Source organism: Pelecanus crispus, chromosome 3 (assembly GCF_030463565.1).
Source record: "Pelecanus crispus isolate bPelCri1 chromosome 3, bPelCri1.pri, whole genome shotgun sequence".
In the NCBI taxonomy this organism is placed as follows: Eukaryota; Metazoa; Chordata; class Aves; order Pelecaniformes; family Pelecanidae; genus Pelecanus; species Pelecanus crispus.
In genome coordinates this window covers 68,976,240-68,994,076 of record NC_134645.1, presented here as the reverse complement: position 1 = coordinate 68,994,076, position 17,837 = coordinate 68,976,240, and the positions used below count along the sequence as shown (strand labels likewise).

Here is a 17,837-nt window from a genome sequence, read left to right as displayed (position 1 = left end):
AGCAGCCCGATGCCCAAGAGCTCACCCGATTGGAATTAAGTATCTAAAAACTTAAGCAATTTGGTTTTAGGTATTTGCTTTATTCTGTCTTAACTCAATGTATAACACTGATTATTCTAAAACAGGATAATACGCTGGCACAGAGAAACAGTACCTGAAGTATGTATGGGAAGGAGAAACTAGAATGAGGATGGGGTTGGGTTGTTCTCAGAGCTCTACAGACTAAAGACTCATTAAGTATGTAAGAGTGGGAAAACACCAAGTCTTGTACTCATTCCTGTTGGATTTTATTAGAGCTTCTAAGCATTTCTAAATAGAATCATGTCCCCAAGTGATCAGGAACATCAGTAGCAGTGTCTGGAGTTCAGGACCTACCTTCAGTTCTTTCAGCGCAGCTGTAATTATTTTATGCTAGTGTACCACCATTTACAGTGGTCTTCCAAGGACACTGGGAAGTGGGAATGAAGTAGTGCCCGTTCCTCTAATCTAGGTGTAGAGCACACTAGAAACACATTAAGTGCACAATAACTGATCATGTGATCAATTATTATAGCTCAGCCAAGGGGAATTAAATCAAGCTGTAATCACTTTATATTCATATCCTAAACCATCCCTGGTAAATCCCTGAAACCCCAAAGTTTGGATGTTTTTCTAAAGAATACCAGTAACTTATTAAGTTATGAAAACGATGCATGACTGCAGTAAACTGTTGCTGCACAAACACCATAAACCCAACTCACCTACACGAAGAAAGTTTGGCTTTTTAAGAGGTCAGGTCATTGATACAGGAAACTAATTCAGGAGCGAACATGGAAGCAAAGACATGCCACACACCACAGACCAGTCAACACAAGGAAGTAGCTTTTACGCTGGGGTAACTCGCAATCAACCACTGACCTGGGTTTATTCTGAGCCCTAACTGGACTGCAGCTTCCTGCCATGCAGTCTCCTCTTCTCCTGTCCACAAGGAGGAAAATCCAACAGAAATGAACTGGAATAGGTATTTTAAGTACCTTAGGCTCTGAAATGTAGCTCTCTAGAGACAGGAAAGAGCATGAGGACCCTTGCCACATCCCTTCCCCTCTCTGCTGCAAATGCAGGCTGTTTTGCAAAAGTTATCTTGTCTAGGTGAGTCCATTTATATTTGCTCCATCAGCAAAAGCAACAGTTGCAGACAAAATTATGGATGTCTTCACTGGTCACCTTGCTATTTGTAAATTGCACAGTGGTTTTACAATTGTTATTTAAATTGCTTCCAAACTAAGATGGGTCAATTTACAGACCTCTTTCATGCCATCCTCGCCCACACTCATTAACTAAGGTAATGCAAAACTGTAGGACAGGGAAAAACTCTGCTTTTTCTGCACCTACTAACATAAATAGCGTGCTGGGGTGTACATGGAATACCCATTTTTTCACTCTATTCTGCTGCTAGCATAAATAAATCCCTGTCCATCTTGTGCAATGTCATCCACATAAGACACTTTCATATATCACTTTCCAGAGGACCAAAATATTTTTAACAAAAAAGACAAAACACAGAAAAATATTAACAAAACCCTCCAAATTCATAAACAAATCTGTGAGGCATACTACCTTTAATATATATGCTACTTTACATAGATCAAAGCCTTTAGGAAGAGCATGCAAATAATTCATGTTTGAAGTTTTCAGAAATAGTTTATTTCTAAAAGAACTGTGAACTTCACGACTTCACCTCATTGCAGGAAGACAGGCATTTAGAAAGACCCAAAATATCTGAATTCCTCCTCCTATTATCCTTCATATTCAGGTTATGAATTGGACATAGCAGATTCAAGTTCCATTCCTCAGCCTTGGAAAAGTCCACAAAATGCAACCTGGAGGACCATAACGGGTACTTAAAACCCCTAAATAACCAGCCTTTTCCAGGTTTTACTGAAACTTCATCCTAAATCCAAAAACCTTCCTGACAACAGCAACAATAATAATAAAAAAAAGATTTGTTCCAACTAGTATGTTCCCGCAAAGTTAAATTCTGGTTAACTGCAGCTAATCGGAAATTTCTGACAATACCATTGTTAAAAGTGTCAACAAGCTCTACTTTAAGCTTTAAAACCACACCTGTACAAAACCGCATTTTAAATCTAGACAAAACAGAATTTTGTTTTCAGACAGGCTCTGATTTCAACACCTCAGTGATTTCATTTGCTTTTCACTTGCCCATCTGTAGACTTCTTTAGCTAAAGAATAATCATGCGAATCAGTTGGTGCTACAAACATAGTAGCAGACATAGTTTTTCATTAGTTTCAGCCTGTTTTAGCTGAATGTTTTAGCTATCTACCAGGCTTAAACCACGACAAAAAGGCATATATCAGAACTCTAATATTCTTCAGGGTTTAATCCGTGTTTATGATTTTCTACAGTTACATAGAAGTGAAAGTCATATGATTGGTGTAATTCAACTCCCAGTGTAACAACATTCAGTGAAAATATGCTTATAGAAAACTTGGGATACAACAGAAATTGGACAAACTTAGCTGTCACAGGAGAGGTATCACATGACAGAGGGATCTCTGCTGGCTGAAGCTGACCTTCTGGGAATGTGCTCTCTATGAACTGATGTTTGTGCTACCTTAATGAACAGAAAAGGAAGTCAGCAGAAAGCAAGAGTCCTTATGAGAAAGAATCTCTGAAAGCCAGGCAGACTCTCTGTAGCCATATGTGGATTGTGGCTACTGGATTTTATTTTATTTTTATTATCTTGCAGTATGCAGAGCGTATGTTTCTCCAGCTGGCTGATTTTCAGTGTGCATGAACACGTCACATACTCTATCACTGACCTTGCAAATACTGAGCAAGGGTAGATTACGCCCTTCTTACTGACTTTGCAACTACCACTGCACAAAATCCTGCCATGACCTTTAAAAACTGGAGGAGTTGGGAAGGGAGAGGTAGGGAGGGAATATGAATGCCTCACTTCAGTTAGCGTAGGTTCTGTAACTGTTTGATTACAGTTTGCAAACCAGAACATCTCTGAAACTCAAAGACTGGGTGTGCTTTATCAGCGCCAGGCTTTGTTCTGTGTTCCCAAGCAAAAGGCAGCATTCTAAACTGCTTCTAAACCAACAGCTCCCAAAGCCCGGCTTAAGATGCCAGTGGAGACATAATAGTTATCTGTCTAGCCTGCATCATTCTGGCTTTTCTTCGGGGACTGCACTGACATATTCATTAGCTACACAGAAAATACTAGGAACAAAGCAAAACAAAGACATACAAGTCTGCTTCATCAATGACCCACACATGGGAGAGAGACTTGAGAAGTAGTATGTGGGGGAAGGAAAAAACACACCTGCTTACTTCTTCTTGCACAGTTCCTGTCAGAGACACAAGTCAAATCTTTCCGGCTGAGTAGAAGAGGCCCCTACTCCTCTAACCATATCCTTCCTACTCTTATAACTGTGCAGTTATCCCTGTAGACAAATGCAACTCCCATTTTGTTCCCTCTTGGGAACATCTTCTTAAACAAAATGCTTTCCCTCTTATTGCTACACACAGCAAATCAATTCTTTAAAATGCAGAAAACTGTCAGATTTCAAAGAACTGCTCCCCGTCATCTTCACAGTTGTAAGAAGTCTGAAATTAACACGTTTTAAAGCTTTTAAATTAGGCTTTTTGTTTGTTTTATTTATTTTAGTTTAATCTTTCCATTTGTTGAAAGATCAGATTCCCTCTTGTACAATTCACTACATGCTCAAGAAGAGGAGGAAGGAAAAAAAAAAAAATCACAATAGGGACTCAATGCTCTCATCCTACTAGGTGTGGTGGTACATCTCCCCCTGCCCCTGCTTTTCTGTTTTGTTTTTCCCCTTCACTTCGGCCGCTTTACAATCTCAGGAATTCCAGGCCGCAGCTTTTGTGTAGTGAGTTGGTCAGTTAAGCACCCCTTAATTGTACCAGAAACTCCTACATGGCTGGAGCAGAGAGCAGCTCTGTTCTTATCAACATTCATATTATGGCTAACGAGGGGAACGAGAACAGCTACCCCAGACAGCCTTGAAACAGGGTGGTATCATCGCTGCCGGAATTCCAGCAACAAACCGACCCGAATTGTGGCTCGGATGGAAATTTACTGGTGATTAAAGTCAATCATCTCACAATCCTATAAACGGCAGTCCTAAGTGAGGCCCTTTGAGCTCTCCTGGACCGCCGCGGACCGCACCAGCATCTCCCTCCAATCGAAGCGTCACTCGGAGTCAGCGAAACTTAGCAGATATCCGAAAGTCTGCTGCCACCAGAACTCCATTGCCAGAGATCGACAACGGAGCCTGGGCTGCTGATATTCTTCACTCCTCAAAACTCTATTCTCGCCCGTTGAGAAATGCCAAGGCATTAGACATGAGTATTTCACTAAACTCAAGGGCAATTTTTAACAGGTATACTATTTTCATATATGCATTTATAGTTGTAAGTGTGCATGCATGAATCAATTTAAGTAGTTTTGTAGATGTATGATTTAATTTTAAAAGGAGTTTTATATTGCTGTACTATTCTTATAGCATTACTCTCCTAAACCGTTGACCAAGTCTGAGACTAAGAGTGGGCCCAGCCGCACCTAGGCTCCTCTCTGAGAAGGAGTTTAGAAAGCAAGGGGGTCCATTCTGAACCTCGTGACTCAACGGGAGGGTTTCCGTATCCCCTACATATGATTTCTCTCTCTCTCTCATATAATCCAATTTCCTTTATATACTTTTCCTATGTACTAGATATACATATATGCATATACATACATTACCCTTATCCATATAAACCATTGACCAAGTCTGAGACTAGGACTAGACCTAGACGCACCTAGGCTCCTCTCTGAGAAGGAGTTTAGAAAGCAAGGGGGTCTAGTCTAAACCTCGTGACTCAACGGGAGGGCCCCCCCCGCCTTTATTCCACATATACGCAATGCTTTTATGAATCATTTTAACTTGTTGTGACTTAATTCTCTTTTATGTGCTTCTATGTAGTAATAGAGTGAACCTTGCCATCTTCGAATCTGTAACTAAGTCACTGTTTTGATCAATTTTGTCTAATCACTTTATTAATCATTGATGATTGAGTGCTATTAAAAATACTATAATCAAATTCTGCAATTTGCTACAAGTAAATTCTAACTTTTACTAAATTAAACCGTGTAAAGTCACTCATTCATAGTGAATTGACATAATCAGCAGGATTCACAGACCTGCATTTGTGACACTAGGCACATCCCTAGTATGATAAATGAACATGCCTGGTAGAAACACAGATTTGTAAGCAGGCAGGACTTGTTTTGTCACAAAGTAATATCTTTCGCTAGCTCATCTTGTTTCTGTGCATCACACTCATTCCTTGGCTATCCAGTTGCTGTAAACGAGTGACCAACAGGAAATATTTCAAGGAAATATAGAAGGCAGGCATTGAGATTTCTCTTGTTAGTAGCAGCTGTCATTAAGCTGCCACATAAGCGAGAGTGCAACCTATGAAACCCAGTTCTGGAACTACTGCTCCTTTAGTAAATACTGATTAAAACACCTTGCTAATAGGTTCTCTGTCTACAAAGCCCAAACAGGTTGGAGCTCTACACCCTGCATCATTCCCTATATTCTGTTCTCCATATTCAGAAAGTTAGGGACAAACCTCAACCACCTTTAAATTTCTATTTCAAAAGTCCAACACAGTGTGTGTCATCTAGATTTTATAATCAGATACAAGATAGGCCCGGAATGAGAATTACAGTTACTTTGGACCAAATTCCAGACAGACAGACTTTCAAACCTTAATCATAAATTGTGTTCTAGTAACACATAAATTTAGCAGCTGCCTAAGCCTAAGAGGTGCCAAAGCTCGTTATACACTTCTTTGGTTTTATTGTTTAAATCTGAAGGTTCCCGAACCATTCGCAGATCTGCTTCTCATCACTGTTAACACAGACCCGAAACCAAACCAGCGAGACACAGCTTGCGGGCATCACTGACCTCACCGAGGTTCAGCACACAACACTGCAGCTCATTCAAGCACATGTGATTCAGGCTCCCCAGGTTTTACAGCACTGCTCAAAGAGAGTCACATGGATTCTCTGAAGATGCTAGGAGTGGGTCTGAGAGCCTAACTCCTGCCTGAGCCCTGCCACTCTACATCAGATGTCAAGAGGAGCCTTAAGTTTTGCAGTTCCAGCTGCTCAGTGGAACAGTTTTAACAAAAGGCACAAAGAAACGCTCCGCAGACTAGTTCCCTAAATCTCATCTCGGAGATGTTACTGATAAGCAAAACATGAGTTTCAGGCTGAGGAAAATAGACTCCATTCTCTAGGTGTTGCTGAGTGATGTTATAATCACTTATTTCTGCAGAAATGCTGGAAACACAAAACAGAGCATGGATCCTTGTTTAAAGAACAGCTGAAAGAACCCTTTTTTCAAAGAATGCTCTGGGGTTTGGGATCCCAAATAAATATAGGTGCCCTCCTGGCTTAAGCTTCCACGAGAGCTCAGAGTACAGACAGCAGTGTATGCTGCTTCCTATTAGCTAGCTCAATTATATCTTCAAGGTCCTAAAAATGACCCACCAACACCCTCTGCTCCAATGAAACTCAAACAGCCCACTACAGATAGCATTTACTGGAGTAGTTCACCAGGGGTTCAGGCAAGGCAGATGCAATTTACAACTCTTAACGCACCTTCAACATAATGATCAACTGCATGACTGGATCCACAGATCAATGAAATCTGTTCTTTAAAGTTAAAAGGGTGCTAAGCTAACCCAGGTAACAGCCTGATACAAATATAGGTCCTCTCCATTATCACAGAACAACCCAAACCAAAAAGAATATTATCTTGCAACTGATTTAATTATTGGTGTGCTAAACCAGCATAGAGATGAGCTTTGCTTGTCAATCAGCAACAGTGGGCTACACGAACTAAGAAAGAAGGGAGGTAAGGATCACAAGTATTAATACAAAAGCAGCATCATGTGGATGCATTATGAAATGTGAGGTATTTAATATATGTATTTTATCTTGTATAGCATATTAAAAACAGTTAATCAAGAACCAGATCAAATTTATTACTTGGGGGGGTGGTGTGTGTAATAATTCAACCTTGAAGAAATGTTACAGCAAAGATTGTTGTTTTGACCAATGTTACTTCCTATAAAACTCTGGTGTATTATGAAATGTCAGCAGCACAGCGTTGTCTAATTCAGGAAGTTTTTCTGTATTTCTCCCACAAGTTAAAGGGCCAGCTTCTAGCTGGAAGAGCCTGCTTCCTTTCAACTAATCTGTATCTCATCTATATCTCTGTAGTAGTACTCAGTTTGCTTGCATGTTAGCAGAGGTGTGAATTAGTTTTGAGGGACCTCCTGAAATGGTACAGTAACCTGAAAAGAAACTCTCTTATTCTATTAATTTCATTCTGAAAACGCAATGCTTTTATGAATCATTTTAACTTGTTGTTACTTAATTCTCTTTTATGTGCTTCTATGTAGTAATAGAGTGAACCTTGCCATCTTTGAATCTGTTCAACCACTGGTTTCACTTTATGTTTTCACCTGACAACCAAGGCTTCTTTTTTACATCTTGGAGCCTTGGTGTCTGTGACAGGTTGCCTTCTAACTGGAAGACCAAGTTAGAAGCCATGAGACTGAGTGAATTCACTGAGCAGATTTTAGGAAATAAAGTGTTAACGGCTTCTACAGAGCCAGTTTGTTCATTTTAGGCTGAGGAAATACAACCCTGATGTACAGAAACTTTTCAATAAAGCAAAATTGCAATTTTTCTTCCCGTCTATTGAGATTCAAAGAAATTCTTTCTGGAAGAAAATACAAAATGTAGCTGAAAAAATAGACAAAAACCCAATCTGTGCCATTAATCTGTGCTACAAATGCCAACTCCTAAAACTTGTCTTGCAAAACAAAGATCAAAGTTTTTATTAAAACTGACATACTTAACTGATCAGAATTAAAGTTTTAATAATAAAATACTCATTTCTGCATGCACACTATGTCCCATGCAACACTAAAAATGTGTATGCCAAAACCTAACCATATGCTGTTCATGGCTAGCTCCCTTCTCATGAACAGTATACTTTGTGCAATTTGTGAGATCAAGTTGTATTTGTTTTACATATACACACACACTAAAAATATAACGGAAAATGGAGCAAAAGGGAAAAGGACTGAAAACCCCAGCAGCCTAACTTACCTCTAACTTGAACATCCCCCATTAGGTGGCTAAAAAAAATTAGGTGGCATGAATCTAAGCACAGGTATATTAAAACTTGCACAATCTTATTTACATATCCAATATGTACTTCCAAGGGCAAGCTGCAAGGCCACAGCTTCTGTTCCTGCTAAACAATTCAAGCTCCAGCAAATATTTGATGCAATCCTTTCTCAGCAAACAGCTCAACCTACCATCTTAAGGTGCCACATAACTGGCCAGGACAAAACTGGCTTATTACCAGCAGCCATCTTTAATTATTTATTCAGTTGGTGAATACAGAGTGATACTATACTTTCTCAGGATAGATCACATTTAACCACACATACAAAGGACTGGATCTGCTGTGTGGGGTGCCACAAACCTGTCAAATGAGTAGAGGAAGTCAAAGAGTGAATTCCAGTGCATGAATCTGGGAAACTAACCTCAAATGGGGGGCACCACCATTATTAAAGTTTTATATAAAACATGCATAAGTGCAACTTACAGCATTGCGTGATCTTCTGGATGTTAGAAGTTATGCATTGGGCTAGTTGATTAGGGTCCCCAAAACCTGCACCGTACGACATGGCTGAGTAGATTTGCTGTCAAGTTCATCCACGATGGGAACAAGTCAGACACTCTCCACCTATTAAGGACACCTAAATCCCCCCCAGAAAACAGAGTTATATCTTGGTCATTGGTTTACAAAGGTCTTCATCATCTTAAAGAAGAATACATAAGAAAAGATTAAAGAAAACTCCATATACTAATGTTTACTCTCTCCAAAAACACAGTATTTCAAAGATGGAATTTAAGTGAATGCTTTCGTAAAAAAGTGTTAAATAAGAATATGATGTCCTTTTTGAATTTCCTACAATAACTCTTACTATTAAGATTCTTAGGCTTAAGATCTGCAATTACTCTACAGCAGCTACATCACAGAATCTACAGCCGTGGCCATACTTCTTACATGTTTTTTCCACTGTAAGCAAAGAAAAAGTATGCATTTTCATTTGTTGCCATTCCAGAAAAAAGCTGTACGTTTTATCTGTCAATGCCAAATCCTCTGATGAATTATGTCCCAAACCAATTGCATAGTTATTTCCACACTGTGAATCACCCATCCCACCAATACAACCTAGCATATATAAAACACTGGGAAAAAACCCAGCAAATATCACACAAGATATCTGAATGGAGGAGACACCCAACTCCCTCTAAACACCAATAATTTGTATTAACTTCAGTTTTAGCTGTAATCCAGTTTCATCTGAATTCTACGAATTGCCACTCTATCCTGTTTCAGCTGCTGTGTTTCCCAATGTGAACTCATTTTTCAACAACTTGGGTGTAGGGGTGTTTTTTTGCACCCAGGCCTACCATATCTTATCCAAAAAGGTCAAAATCTGACAACACAGATACTGACCAATACACTTTCCCTAAAAGCACACATATACAATCATGCAGCATATAACTACTAGAGTTGTCTTAGCCTGCCTTCCATCCATACAGACCAAATTTCAGCACAAGCTCAAAGATACTCTAAATCTAAATCAATAAGACATAGCTTAGGATACACGTGCAAATTAAAACTGTCCGTTTATCTCTTCTGCAATGAGAATGCAGACTAATCAAGTACACGTGCATCCAACACCATCCCACAATTTCATCCAGGCTGTGCTTAGTCTTAAATTTATCCTTTCCATTGTCCTGCACGTCACCTTCACAGGTTCAACGTTTTGATCTCACCAGTTCCCCACACTTCCACTATTCAACCCAAACCATGTGTCTTCCAAGCAATGTCCTCTTCTCCTGGCCTGTCAGCTTCTGGTCAACAGACACTGCTAAAACTCAATTTCAGGGAGAAAGACAAAGCACATTTAAATGTTTAAACAGAAAAGAAGGAAATGAAATGGAAACTGATTTGTCAAGTGTGATACCAGCTGTGCTACAGTTTAGAACCTCAAGTCCTTATGAACTTTAAAAAAAAACCAAACAAACCAATTAACAGTCCTTGTTGCCAAACATTATTTTCTTTCACCTTCAAAATGCCTGTATTAATACAGCGCAGCAGCACCCTGGTTGTTTTTAAAACATGACTTTTCACACCTCTATGATATGAAATGATCTCTAGTGCAGCTGCCAAGACATTGCGCTGGTCAGACACATCCCACCAGAACTTCCCTAGGGATATAACTACAGAGGTCAGCCTCATCCCTGCTGCCCTGCAGGTTACATCACCTATGCCAGATAAACAAGCTGCTGCTACCGTGAAGACAAACCCTGCACAATTTTGAAATGGCTGCAGCACCAGGGTCCCAAACTCTGCTTCGATTCTGCAGGCCCTGAAGTATCCCCTAGTAATGAACAACCTGACTGCAGATGAAGAAACAGTGTGTGTATTTACACTCTTCTACTTACTTGCTGCACAATCGGCCACAAGTCATGATAGCTCTCTGCAGTATTGTTTCCTGTCTTTGTCTGTACCACATGCAGATTCAAGTTATTTTGGGTCACAGACTAAAGTCTGAAGTCAGTCAGTCAGTCAGCCAGCCAGCCAGCCTAAATCCCACTTATCTGGTCTGAAGCTGGCATAACAACCCTTGATCTTTTTGGAAACTCTAGGCAATATTGCACTGAACTTGTATTGTCAGGCCAAACCCATGCAAACTTTATAGCGAATAAACGGTCCTATGCCTTGGTGTATTGACTAAGTAAGGAAATTCTATCAATTTAGCAGAAAATACAATCACAGGCATAAAATCCAAAGAAAACACCTAAAAAGAAGTTAGTTTGAAAAAGAAGATTTCTCAGAACTGTTGACATTGTTTGTTTCTTTTAAAAGTTATGACTATTTTTAGACACATTAGTAGCATGCTAACTACAACACCAGCACTGGCTAAAAATACTTTTTAGTTAAATATTATATTTAATGATAAAAGTTTAACATTAAAATGCAGCTGCTCGGGAGAAGAGACAGCAAAAGACCAAATTACCTTGTGTAGAAAGGCTACAGAACTAACTGAAATAGTCCTTCACGATTGTTTGTTCTCCCTTCATATTTGTATTCACCAGACAGCTGCCTGTAACACCGTTCTCAGCAACAGCATTACAATCAAGAGATATACACAGAATATTTCATCCAAGTCTTGACAAAAGCAGTGATTGACTTTCTTTTTTTTGTCTTGAAAATTTCTACAGCTAACCATAAGTATCTTTAAACAAGTTACATGGCACTATACTGACAAATGTACAGACTGTATGATACACAAGACTTTGAGCTTCTCAACTTTCTAGCTACAGAGTTGGGCAGCCAAACACAACACATAATGCGAGGACATTCAGATGATAGACTGCAAAGTCCACAGGATATAGTTCAGCATTTCGTCTGCACGTGTACATTTCTCTAATTGTTGATACAATTCTTTGTATCAACACACATATTTCAATTGACATTTAGAGTAAATTTGTAGGATAGCAGTGCAAATTCACAGCTGGTTTACTCCATACAAATTCTTCCACCAGCAATGCTATTCCTGAGCATGTTAATAATACAGGTTAGTGACAGGGTAAGCTACTGGTCTGAGGAACAGAGAGAAAGAGTGGTAAGGGGCCAGCCATCAGCAGTCATCACTTCCCAATCTTCACCACAAACTCCCCAAGTCAAGAAAAAACAAACTGAACAGCTCAAAGAGAAGGAAAATTTTGTATTTGTTTGTTATTATTTTTTAAACAGGAGGTGTGAACTTCTGCCTCATCCTAGTTCTCACAGCAACACGGGCATCTGAACTGAATGAATACCCTACCTCCACTCACACACCCTCCACTTATTAGCGCTCAGTTCCTCAAACTCCTCTGAAAACACAGATAGTTGAGCCCTTGGGAAGTCAACAGGAGTTTTGCTAATGGCTTTGACAAGGTCAGGATTTCAACCACCAGGAAACAAAACAGACATGTGCACCAAGCATTTCCTTCCATAGCAAGGTCATAGGAGCATTCACCAAGACTCTGAATTTCCATAGAAATTACCCTTTTTAACTTCCACAGCATTTAACTACGCTGTTGTAATGTATTTTGGTATTACTGCCTGCATAACATTTAAAATGGGAAAGTTAATAATCAGCTGCAGTTGAGGGAAGTACACTTTGCATTCAAACTGGAACAGAGCTGCATCTGTGGTAGTCTTCAGTTCCTCTAAAAGTTTCAGTCGGGTGTGAGCTTTTGATTGTACATTTATCTTCTGCTCAACACCTCTGTCTTTAAATGGGAGTATACCAGGTGGTAACTCGGCTGGTCAAGCTACTGAAGAAAGTCCGAAGAACCTACTGGCACAAATGAAATAAAGAATTGGAACACTTCATCAACACTCACTGAAGCAAGACCTCTCTGTACCTACAAGAAGTTTAAAGAATTCAAAGGATTGCTACATATTTTTCCTAATTTCTGCATTAACTGGTTTCTGCATCATACTGTTACTCCATACTCAAGCAAAAAATGAACCTTAGTATCAACTTGTTTTCTAGAAAGGTGTTTGTCAGGCATAGAAAAAAATCCACTTTTCCCTTGGCTGTTTCCAGTCAGATCACTGCCAAATGCAAAGACAAGAAAGCGGAAACTCCACAACTGAGCAGCTCCCCAGTACCATTCTTGAAAGCTCCATCAGGACAAAATGATGTGACATGACAAGCGCAGCACATATAAATTAGATCTCAGCAGCAGTCACCTAACTATCTTGCAGGCTCCAGTCAGATACAGTTAAAAAGCACCTAATATGTTTTGTATTTTCTCATTTAGATATTCCAAGAGTTTTCCTTCTCCTATAAATCTAGCCCATATACACTACGATAAGAACCCTTAAGCAATAATTTTGCTGTTTAAGCAATGTTTTAGCATGAGGACCTGGAAACATTTACATGGATCTTTAACTTTCAGAAAGCAAGAAGTACATGCTGCATTCCATAGAAATGCTTAAAAATTTAATTCTGATCTGAATTAGGATTTTATGCCTTTAAATATCCAGAGACAAGTCATGGGGCTTTCTTGGATGTGATTATTTTTTTTTTCTAAATAAAAGTCACAGAAACAAATCTTCTCCCAAACAACTCCTAAATGTTACTTCCTTTGTAAACTACTCCCCCCAAAAAAGTGCAAAATCATTCAAACAGGGTGAAAACACAGGCAAAACCAACAAACTGCTGAAAGACTTCAGCAAAAAAAAAAAAATTGCAGCCAGTCACAGCTACAGAAAATTTGTATCATGATAACAACCACGATTAGAAAGATTTCTGCAATATAACATTGCTCAATCTATTTCACCTCAGTAGATTTTACTACCCAAACACTGAGATGAGACAACATGCATCTATGGAGTGACTCTGGCACCTACGTGAGGCAGCCCAAAACACATTACCATCTTCGGACAGCATCTGCTGCTGACCTTAGCAGTCACTTTGCAGCAGGTAAAACTAATCTTAAGGAAAAAAAAACCCAAACCCAAAAAACTGCTCTTGGAATAAAGGGTAGACTGTACACTGTAAGATAAGTACTCCCTGCTACAGCACCTGAGGGATTCTCATAACGGACTCATAGAAACTGACTTAGTAATATACAGGTGAGCATTGAATCTGCACTATTTTCTCTAGTAGGGATGAGGGAGGTTAAGTTTTTTCTGGATTTATCTATTTTTCCCTTTATACTTAGGCTAAAATATTTAGAGACAGAGATCACATTTTCCACTTTACAGCTCCTAATGAGCTGGAATCCTGGTCCACAAAGGCAGGCTGGGGGCTTCCATAATACAAAACCAACTGTGGAGCATAATAAACATGGAAACAAAATAGCATTAAAATTAATCCTTCCTGCCTTCTTAAAAGAAAAAAAGTTTCCAGATCTTCCTTTATCATCTAGTTTCAGGTAGAAGTAAAACTCAGATCCATATATGGTAGGAAAAAGCAAGCAAAGTTTATTTAAAACTTCCTTTGCTCTAATGCAGCAACACTAACACAAAAGATGTCAAAAGGTGATTTTCTATTCCACTCTGCCCAATTCCCTCAGCCTTGCCACATTAGTCATGCTGAAACATACCAAACCCAAGCTTGCATCATGTAACACCTAGAAGTACTTTTTTTTAGAAAAGGAAAAAGAAAAAAATTAGATTGTGCCACTGGTCAGTGTTTTACTCATTTTCCCTATGAATGATTCTGTCCAGCAAAGATGTAATTTAAAGCGCTGGCATTTAGAACTGCCCAGTGTGGAAAACTAGATTATGGAAGCCTGAAATACTATTAGACCTAATGCATCACCAACGCTCAGCATATATGGCTAAAAAAAATATGTGCTTATCATTGTCCGATTCATTCACACTGATAATGAACCAGGTGAAGGAGGCACATAGCTTTCACAAGCCTAACAGAACATATTAGTTCTCAGGGAAATGCCTTAAGTAAGGGAATTACGTTTCCTAGGAGTGCACAAAGCATTGAGAGGCCTGACAATGAAGCGGGAAGAGGAAAATGAACGCTGGGTGATGGAACTGTTAGGGAGGGGAAGGAAGGTGAGGGCTGAAAATGGACCCAAGGTGACCATTTTGAAGTGCCAAGTTTCTTGTGCTGCTGGTAGACAATGAATGTCTCACAGGAAAACAAAGATGGACCAGGACCACAGGGCATATAGCGCGCTACGTGTTCTCACCCAAATCTCCCTAACAGCAGCTTGTTCATTTTGAACCAAATGTTCAGATCAAGTACACTGAGGGAGAAGTTAGCTTTGCACAAAATCTGATTGCGCTGGATGCTGAGTTCCTCTGAGGCCTACCAGGACGCTAATGACTACATATAGTAGCACAATGACTACATGGTCCCTTTTTTTCTCTCCCCCCCTGCCCCCCAAAGAGTTTCACTTCAATGTAAGCCACCAAGAAGAGTGCTACTTAATAGTCTGATATAAGACTACAAGAGAAATCTTCATGAAGGGAACACAAATACAGTTTATAACACCACCAGCATTTAGCATCACTTTCTTCTAATTTTAACTTATTTTAACTTTATTTTCCTCCTTTTTCCTTCTTTTCTATTAACAGCCCTTGCACAAGACCCCAGGCTCCAAGCAGAAGGGCTGCACTGTTGGCAAAGCACACGCCTGGAGGATGATCGGTCAGGAGGGCTCTGCTCACCCTGCACGGCTCTCTGCCTTTGCACAGCTTGTTCATCAGTGGAGGGGGTCACAACACATAAGCACATCTCTTCTGGCACTAAGTATCCTGGGATTTTATCACTGAGCTTCAGCTAAGGTGCAGTGCCTTGCATTTCATGCAAAGCTGAGTGAAACCTTCCACTTCCTTTTACAGTTTCAAAAAGGGCCCATTGCCTGATGCGGCGGCGAGTGGTTCACCAGGAAAGCAGTGATAACGTCGGGCCAGGGCCCTGACGCGCCAGGCCCAGGCTCGCTATTTACATAGGTGATTTTTATAACCTCCCTTCCTCCTGCTGGCATGCTTTGCTCACCTCGGATCTGGAATAGCATGGAGAGCGTTTCAATACGGCGAAGGTGACCATCCTACCCTACAAGCCGACATAAGCTGCTGTAAAACACCAGCTGTAGGCCCCGAGTCTCTCCTTGGAGCATCATGGTCAGCGTCAAGCCCAAAGCCATGATATCAGGGGGTTGTCACGGGGAGGGGTGTGGGGGAAAAGGGGTGGCGGTGACACAACCGACCGCGCTCCAAAACCGCGGCCCCGGCCCTGCCCGCCCCACGGCCCGGTCACCCCGCAGCCGCCCCGCTCGCCCCAGGCCAGGCGGCAGCGCCGCGCCGGGGGGGGCGGCCCCGACCCCAGCGAGGGCCCGCGGGGCGCTGCGGCCCCGGCCCCGGCCCGCTGCGGCCCTTCCCGCCGCCCTCTGACGGGCTCCCCGCCCCGGCAGCCCCTTCCCGGCTGGCCGAACACCGCCCTGCCCGCCCCCTCCTCCGCCCGGACGACGACCACCCCCGGCGCAGCTCCCGCTGCCCTTACTCGGCGCCGGCGAACCTGCTCCCGGCGGGCGGCGGCGGCAGCAGGGCGGGGACGGGCCGCGGCCTGTCCGCCCCTACCCGCCCCGTCCCGCCCCGCCGTGACGGCGGAGGCGTGGGGAGGAGGGGCCGTACCGCTGCCCCGCCCGGCGGGCTGAGGGAGCGGGGCGGGCCGGGGACGGGCGGGCTGAGGGAGCGGGGCGGGCCGGGAGCGGGCGGGCTGAGGGAGCGGGGCGGGGCGGGGCGGGGCGGGCGGGCGGGATGCCCGCCGCTCCCGCTGACGGCCGCCTGCGCTCGGCCTGCGGGCGGCAGCCGCCTGCTGACAGGGCCCGGGCTCCTCGCCGGCCGCTCCGGGAGCGCAGCCCTCCGCGGGTGGAAAAAATGGCGGACGAGAGCGTAATTTAAGGAAGAGACGCTGTTGCGTCGGGAATTAAGGGGAAAACATGAGAAAGGAAACAATACTGCGGTGAAAAATACGATGTTAATCCATTAATGTCCTGCTTTCAAGCACTGCCTGCAGTTTTGGTCACTTGGTCTCTAAATGGGAATGGACACTTGGAAGAGAGTGAGTGGGAAATTGTAGACTTATCGAAAGGTGCCTTTAAACGAAAAGTTCTACCATATTTACCTGAGAGAGGGGGCAAGTGATGCCAGGACCACCGGAAAATGGCGGGCGCGTTCAGGTGGCGGCCGGGTGCGTCGGAGGCGCAGGCCGCGCGTGGCTGCCAGGGCAGCAGTGGCCGCCGCACCGGGGAGCAAGGGGAGCAGAGACGTGGGGATGCCCGGTCTCCCCCTGACCCAGCTACCTGAGGAGAGGCCAGGGGCGAGCCTGGAGGCCGCCGGCATGGCAGCTGGGGCGCTTCCGCACCCTCCCCAGTTCTGCAAAGCCGAAACTACAGGACCAGATGCTCCCCAGAACCCTGGGGCTGGGCTGCTTCATCTGCAGGATAGCCCCGTGTGCGTTAAACACCACAGCACCTGATTGTCAGGAACGCCGTCTCCTCCGCAAAGCCCAGCCTTGGCTAGGGAAGAAGTGCAGAAGTTGGGAAGTGAGGGTTCATTTCTGCCTCGTCATAGACCTCAGTCGTCGCTAAGATTTAGAAGTAACTAAAGCAGTGGAAACCTTAGTAACATCCTAACCAAATAAACTAATAGAAAAGCCCAATAAACTGCCAACACAATCAAGTGAAGTTACAGGCCTCAAACAGACTACATAAGCGCTTCTTGATGTGTCTCAAAGCATGCTGAAAGGAGAGACAACATAGCCTCCGAGACTTGTATACCTACGTGTAGCTCTGTTAATTGATGCTTGGAAATGTCCTCTTCTTGCTTTCATAAATTAAAGTTACTAAGGAAAAAACATGCTGATATGCCTATTTGCTGCAGGCACCCTGTATACATCTTCATCCTAGTTTTAGTAGGCTGTTTTGAGTAGGGATGATTTGGCGCTGCCACGTGCGCAGGTGTTTACCCCCATGCTGTTGACATACTGAAGATCATCCAAGATGATCCCACTAGACCGTGCACTAATGAGAGTATAATGCACATCCCTTCCGAATTAAGGCCTCGCCTTGATTTTTATCTCCAGGTGTTTGTCATGTAAATTCTGTTGACTGAGCCGGGTCACTCTT

At 42.5% G+C, this 17,837-nt stretch overlaps 1 protein-coding gene across 2 annotated transcripts in view; it reads right to left on the bottom strand.

Moving 5' to 3' along the window:
* Positions 1-16,235, bottom strand: part of STX7 (syntaxin 7) — a 34,168-nt gene extending 17,933 nt beyond the window's left edge. For both annotated transcript variants that reach the window (XM_075707297.1, XM_075707298.1), the window contains exons 1-2: positions 16,211-16,235; positions 8,710-8,863 (exon numbers count right to left, since the gene is read on the bottom strand). In XM_075707297.1, the coding sequence (XP_075563412.1) occupies positions 8,710-8,791 (82 nt within the window). In that variant the 5' untranslated portion in view covers positions 8,792-8,863; positions 16,211-16,235. The remainder of the gene's footprint in view (positions 1-8,709; positions 8,864-16,210) is intronic.
* Positions 16,236-17,837: the final 1,602 nt, after the last annotated feature.